General features: G+C 37.0%; 1 protein-coding gene across 1 annotated transcript in view; it reads right to left on the bottom strand.

The window, feature by feature from the left end:
- Window positions 4,757-7,134, bottom strand: part of LOC107616812 (glucomannan 4-beta-mannosyltransferase 9-like) — a 4,987-nt gene continuing 2,609 nt past the window's right edge. Inside the window, exons 4-9 of the mRNA XM_016318732.2 lie at window positions 6,807-6,917; window positions 6,530-6,666; window positions 6,287-6,400; window positions 5,997-6,196; window positions 5,704-5,898; window positions 4,757-5,352 (exon numbers count right to left, since the gene is read on the bottom strand). Of these exons, the coding sequence (XP_016174218.2) occupies window positions 5,190-5,352; window positions 5,704-5,898; window positions 5,997-6,196; window positions 6,287-6,400; window positions 6,530-6,666; window positions 6,807-6,917 (920 nt within the window). The 3' untranslated portion in view covers window positions 4,757-5,189. The remainder of the gene's footprint in view (window positions 5,353-5,703; window positions 5,899-5,996; window positions 6,197-6,286; window positions 6,401-6,529; window positions 6,667-6,806; window positions 6,918-7,134) is intronic.

The raw sequence follows: 7,134 nt of genomic DNA, 5'->3' as shown, positions 1-7,134 counted from the left end.
CAACGAAGTTCTTATTTCTATAAGAGAAATTCTAGACCGACACAACAATTACTTCACTATCAGCGTGCGTATGCACGCCCAAGAGAATTTTCAAGAAGTGTGTGTATGCATAAAGGTGTGCATATGCACGGGAGTAAAATTTTCCATTTTGCTCGTTCGCACAATGCGTGCGAACGCCCTCAACAGAATGCACCTTCCAGCGTGTGCGTGCGCACAGCTTGCAAAACTTCGTTGGTTGTGTGGGAGCACAGAGCGTGCCAGCGCTCCCAACAGCAGCCATAACCCCATGTGTGCATGCGCACAAGACTGTGTGTACGCACATTTTCAAAAATATCCACAGGATGTGCGTGTGCACACAAACCAGAAGTCACAAATTCTGCAGCATTCACAGAATTCAGATTTTAGATACCAACATTCAATGATCATATCTTTCTCTATAAAATTCAAATTTCTACAAAATTGAGACCATTTTAAAGCTCTTTGAATTATCTTTATTTTGATATAAAAATCATTAAATTTCAAAAACCGTAGCTCAAGATATGATCCGTGAAAGTTAGCCCAAAACTCACTTTCACAAAAATTTTACAGTTCTCAACCTTCCGAATTTCCAACCAAAAACCAAACCAAAACCTCACCAAATTCCAAAACACATCAGATCTTACCATCTTTATATCTCAATTTTCCACTTCACCTTATACAATCATCAATCCCAATTATCATTTACATGATGCTATAATCATTTCTCAACCAATACTTTAATCAATCATCATTCCACCATTACCAATCATAATAATCAATCTCAATCATTCACAATATCAATTTTTCAATACTATTTTCCAACATTAACATCATTATTCATCCAATTCATCAAAGGCATCAATCCATCATACATCATCACTCAACCAAGTTCAACAACCAAATTAATCCAATCCTATTCTATGGGTCACTAGCCTAAGTGTCCAGAAATATTATATATTACATAGAGAAAACCGAAACCATACCTTGGCCGATTCTTAATATGCGCACTAAATCACCAATTGACCTCCACCAAGCTTCCACAAGCTCTCAAACTCAATTAAGCCACCAAGTCCACTTTCAAGTCACCAACATTTTTCACACAACACCAATTCAAGCTAGAAATTACACAAATTCCATAAATCAAACCTAGGGTTTCATATATACACAAAATCACAAGAGATCAAGCATACTCACCTTACCAAATATGGATTGGGTCAAAACCCAATAGGAATCAAGTGCTAGAGTGTACCTAAACACCCAAAATCACAAGATTTCACTCAAAACCAAAACCAAAATTTCGAATTTCACAAGGGCAGGAAACTGGACAAGAAATTTCGAGATCTTACCTACATAAATTTGATAGAACTAACGAGCTCGGCGAGAGTTTCACGTAGCCGCTGACGGCACACGAATCGGAGCACCGTAGCTCGAGATATGGCCACCGGAAGTGATGAATGAATAGTACCCTTTCTCTCTTCTTCTCCTCTTCACTTCAGCCACTCCACCTTTGTGTTTGTGTGTTTGTGGCAAAAGGGTTCATTAAATGGGGTGTTATATATGTTGGGCTTGGGCCCAACTTGGGCCCAGTCCAACCCGTTAGCGTTTTTGGCCCATTTGGTCCAACTTTAGGCCAAACCTTTAAAATTAGTGTCCGGTTTTCAATTCTAAATATTTTTCTAAGGTTTCCTACTGTTTTTATTATTCTCGCACAGTATCAGACGGACTTAAACCAGTTCGACCGGTTCATCTGCCGGTTCACGGTTTTACTCAGTTTTTCGTAGAAAATTACATTTACCAACTCAGAAAAATCTACTAAGTTCAAAAATCATATTTAAATTCTCTAATTCACATTCTAAATGTTTAGATCCTATTTTGGACAATATTAATTATTTAATTAAACGGTTAATTAATCGCAGTTCTTACTTTTTAAATAGTGGTTGCTCGTCCAGTGTTGTTTTTAGCCATATGTACTCAAGTATAGGTACTCGTTCTCTCGATAATCCCACTAACTCACTAGAGGATGGTTGTATTGCCTTTTCGCTTAGCTTTATTTTCTGAAAAGTAGAATAAAATAATATGTCGGCACTACTGCCAGCAAGATCGAGAAGGACCTTCCGTACTAAGAGGTCTCTGGCCTGGATGTAAATAACAATAGGGTCATCCAAATTTGTTGCTCTAGCTTGGTAATCGGAATGCTCAAATGTGATACTTGGTGTTGATGACGGAGGTGCAACCTCGAAAGGTGTGCCTTCCACTACCAGCATTGCTCGGTATGTTCTCTTCCTTGCCGAGCTAGTGAGTCCCCCACATGCGAATCCTCCGAAATGCAGTTAATTACACATCTTGTTTGAGGTGGTTGGTACTTTGCTTTTTCCTGTGCACTCGTTGTATTTTCTGATTGGTTGCCACCTGTTCTTAGCTATTCTTGTTGTATTCAACTGTCTACATATTTGTCTAGTAGCCCCTGTCTAGTCAGTCTTTCCAGTAGATCTTTAGCAAAGTCACACATTCGTCTATAGTGTGGCCAAATTTCTAATGGAAAGCACAATGCTTGGACTTGTCTATGTACTTTTAGTCTTGGTATGTTCCGGCCTTGCTTGGTGTCTTGATGATCTTAGCATTAAGGATTTCTTTGATGATATCTTCTCTTTTGGTATTGAACTGAGTATATACGTTGAATTTCGGAGTTATTTGAAGGGATTCTTGATGTCCTTGCTGTTTTGGGGTCTGGGGTGTCTCTCCTCCTCTTGGTAAAGCTGTTGTTTTTCTATTCTCCAAGTTTCACAGAGTTCCTCGATCTCTATTTGTCCTATGGCTTTTTTCGGAACTCTGCTAGCGTCTTTGGTTTTGCCAATGTTATAGTTTCTTGAAATTTTTCAGGACGAAGGCCGCTTTTGAGTGCATGTAGGTGGACATCTGGGCTAAGATTGGGGATCTCTATGGTCGCCTTAGCAAACCGCGTCATGTGGTCCGTAAGGCTCTCGTGTTGACCTTGTTTGATAGTACTAAGATAATCCAATCCGTGCACATATATTTTTGAGGCGGAAAAGTGGTTGGTGAAAGCCTCTGCCAAATCCTCGAAGCTAGAAATGGAACCTGCAGACAACTTAGAAAATCAAAGTAAAGCAGCACCGTCTAAAAATGTTGGAAAAGATCGGCAAAGTATAAGATCAGAAGCACCGTTGAAAAACATCATTGATTGGAATTTGGTAATATGGATGTGAGGGTCTCCAAGTCCCTCGTACAGCTTGAGTGTGGTAGGTAGCACAAAGTTCTTTGACATCTAAAATTTCATAATATCCTCCGAGAATGGAATGGATATCGTCTTCCTTTCTTTTGAAGGTGTCACTTTTTCAGGGTGGGTATCCCGCAATTGCATGTCGTTCAGGGTTTGCATTCTTGGGATCTCCTACACCGTATTTTCCATTCTGTTGCTGAGCCAATAGCTTGGCTATTCTTTGGATCTCGGCTTGGAGTTCTGCATTTTGGGCCAACAACTCAGATTGTGTTAACTGTGGGATTCCGTTGTGAGTCATACTGAAAGTCCCTGCAAGAAAAGGGTAAGACCAAAAAGAAAATAAATATAATGGGGTCAAGCTATCTCGGACCCCACTGTGTGCGCCAATATCTTCTATGTGGACCAGGAGTTCTGCCGATATATAGCTCGGACTCCTTGGGCACTAGGCTTTTTGGCGTCACCAATCTGTCTTTACTTCTTTTGTAGCTCTGAATGCCGGGGTTCTCGCAGAAAACTCTCCAACGCTCAAGTCAATGAAAGACTAAATGATACTGTTCTTAATATGCTTGTTCTTTTTTCCCTTTTTTTATTGTGTTCTATTTATCGGTTTCTCCCCCTTTATAGAGAGTGGAACCTGTTGTCCTGTAACTGTTTTGGGCTTTGTGGTGCCTATTATCCGAAGTGATGGTAATTCATGTACTTTTAAATTTCAAATGTCAATTTATTTTGTTCTTATCATGTGTGTACGTAACTGATGCCCTTGATGACAGCTTCTGGAAAATCGAGCTTGTGTTTGCTTTGTCCGAGATATAATCTCTTGATCGTTCTGATTCCAAGGATTTAAGTATGGTTCGGCAAGGATTTTACCTCTTTGGATTTTCTTTTTGATTCCTTACCGTTTCGTTGCGACCGAAAAAGAATTCGATCTATACTTGATTGAGGAGAGCTCTATTTAGAAGTGTAATCTTCATCTAAAACGTGTTAAGACATCAACGAGTGAATACCCCATCCGGCCCCCTGACAATTATCTCGAAAGGATAACGAGGCCCCCAAGAAAAAAAAATACCCAATCCGGCCCCTGATAAATTTTTTTTGGGACAGATTAGCCCCTGTGCCAAAAAAAATAACATTTATTTTTTTTTGGCACAGGGGCCTCGTTGTCTTTTCGAAGTAATTGTCAGGGACCGGGTTGGGTTTATTTTTTTTGTCAGGGGCTGAATTGGGGTTTTTTTTTTGTCAGAGGCCTCGTTGTCTTTCGAGGTAATTGTCAGGGGCTGATTTTAGTTTTTTTCGACATCAACTTATGTTTACAAATCAGCTGCTGCTGCAAAAAATGAAGATTTTAAATTCTATGGTATGAATTTTGTATATTCCTGTAATTTGTGAAATCTGAAACATAATCATTTCTAAGTTGTAGCTAATGCTGTTCCATTCTTAAAGCTATGAAAAGTGTTTGTGATATTTAAATGGAATAAAGCAATATTGCTTTACTCAATTGGAAATCAGACCCTCCAAAAGCCATTCAATCTATATCTCTACCTTGACTACAAAAAAAAAAAAAAATTATTCATATCGTACAAGGTTCCCTCCATAAATATTTGGCATCAGCCTATTTTGTAAATTTATTTATTTATTTTTAACGCAAAAAACTGTTTAAACTTTTAAATTCCAAAATTTTCAATATATTCATTTTTCTAGCGATAACAAACAGACTTTGGTCGTTTTTATTGTTCCATAATCCGTTGCTATTCCATAGAAACAATTCAAACTGTGACAAATGACTTTTCATTTTTGTATAAGAATATATGATACTAAACAAATTGAATATGTGCTGACATAAGAAGAATCTGCATCTTTGTCCTCCTTTCAGAGAATATGTTGTCCAATGAAGACACTTGTACAGTTGTAGTGATTCTGAAGCAAAAAATTCCTCTCAAGAATTGGGAACAAAGATGCCAACATAGCCGATCCCCACAATGAAGAAGGCAATAGATTGCAGGAAAAGATATATGAAGTAGTGGTTCTTCCCAAACGTGAGATCATAGCATCCACAGAAAAAGAGGTAGGCCCCCACAAGAAGTTCCCAGAAATGAAGTCTGTCATCATCAAAACAAGCAGAAAAAAAGTGGAACGAATAAATGGTAGTATTTAAAACCACACTTTTTGTATGCAGAAATTTTGCTTGAAAGTAAAGTAGAAATCATAAGGGATGTGGGGGATGAATTCTGATGTGAAAATCTTATAGAGCTTTATTGAATGTGATCTTTCACATGTAATTTCTTACTATTCATTTTAACAGTGAGATTTATAAACAAGATAGATGGCATCAAAGAATGAATGGTGAAAACAAATCAAAACAGTAATGAAAAACCATTCATTTCCTATAATTCTCTGATATGAAATGTCATACTTGGGCCTTATGTTCTTAAAATTATATGAAAATTTACCTTCCAGCAATCCTGATGCGAGGTTTCTTAAGTGCTTTACCACTTGATTGCATTTTAAGAGCATCTCCTAATTTCTCAGTAACTACCCATTCATTCACTCTTCCTGCCTCTAGCAAACCGATGAATGTTGCCTTGGTCCTATGCATTGACATCACATTTTCAAAAAGTATCCAAAATACTAATAAGTGGAGTGACCTGCACAGAAAGTTGGTAAGGAAAACAAAAGAAAGGTTACTTGCAAGTGAAGATAATAAAATAACTTTGCCAACTCAAAAATCTTACTTAATACTTACCTTGGAGTTCCAACAGCATTGAGAAGTGTTATGATAGAAGGAATATAAACAGCACCCCACTTGGGAACTTGCACTTCTGGAACAAAAACAGTTGCTGGCAAAACCACGCAGTAGAATACAAATGTGACAACATGGGCAACAATCTTTCGGACAAAGAAAAAACTATAAATCAAGTAAAACTTCTTCCACAGAGACACTTTCTGCAAGATACAATAATCATCAGTAAATTAGAGGAGAAAGGTGAATAAGAATCATTTGAGCTTCCTATAAATGAATAAAGAAATTGATACCTTGTTTCTTATTATTTCCATTGCCATTTTCTTGAAGAGATTAGCTGGGCCACATGACCAACGATGCTGCTGATAACGGTAGGCTTTGAAAGTACTTGGTAATTCATTTTTCACCTAAATTTATTCAGATAAATTGTTACATGATCAGATAACTTGATAACATCAACTGCATTAGATTCTCTTAAGAAATTTTTATAAATGACTCATGAATACATGCAATTAAATGGAGTATGATCATCATACCTTGATTTGACTAAGATAAACAAATTTCCATCCTTTGAGACCAGCTCTTACAGCTAGATCCATGTCTTCCACAGTTGTACGGTCCTTCCATCCACCAGCTTCATTTAGTGCTGAAATCCTCCAAACACCAGCAGTGCCTGCACCGTGCATATATATATATATATATATCATCATTTATTTCTAACCGGAGATGTATGTAGAAATAAAATTAAAAATTTCTATGGATTTGATGGTGCAGTGAGGTTGATTAATTAAGGCTAATGAATGATTTAATTACCATTGAATCCAAAGAAAGCATGGGTTGAGGATCCAACTTCTTGCTCTACAAGGAAATGATAATCCAATGACATCTCTTGCATCCTTGTCATTAAGCATTCATCAGCATTAACTGCAAGCATGCGTATACATACATGTTAAAGAATTTTAGAATAAAATAAAACTTTAATTATTGTGACTGTCCTTATATCTACTCAATCAAATTTATAATTAAGTTTTTATACTTTAAAAGCTTTTAATTAAATCTTTATCGGGTCAAAATATTCATTAACAAAATATTTTTTTCAAAAATATGTGGTCAAAGATTTAATTAAATTTTTAATTGTGAG

This window comes from Arachis ipaensis, chromosome B09 (assembly GCF_000816755.2).
Source record: "Arachis ipaensis cultivar K30076 chromosome B09, Araip1.1, whole genome shotgun sequence".
Lineage (NCBI taxonomy): Eukaryota > Viridiplantae > Streptophyta > Magnoliopsida > Fabales > Fabaceae > Arachis > Arachis ipaensis.
The sequence above is the reverse complement of the archived record's forward strand: the minus strand, read 5'-3'. Positions and strand labels throughout refer to the sequence as shown.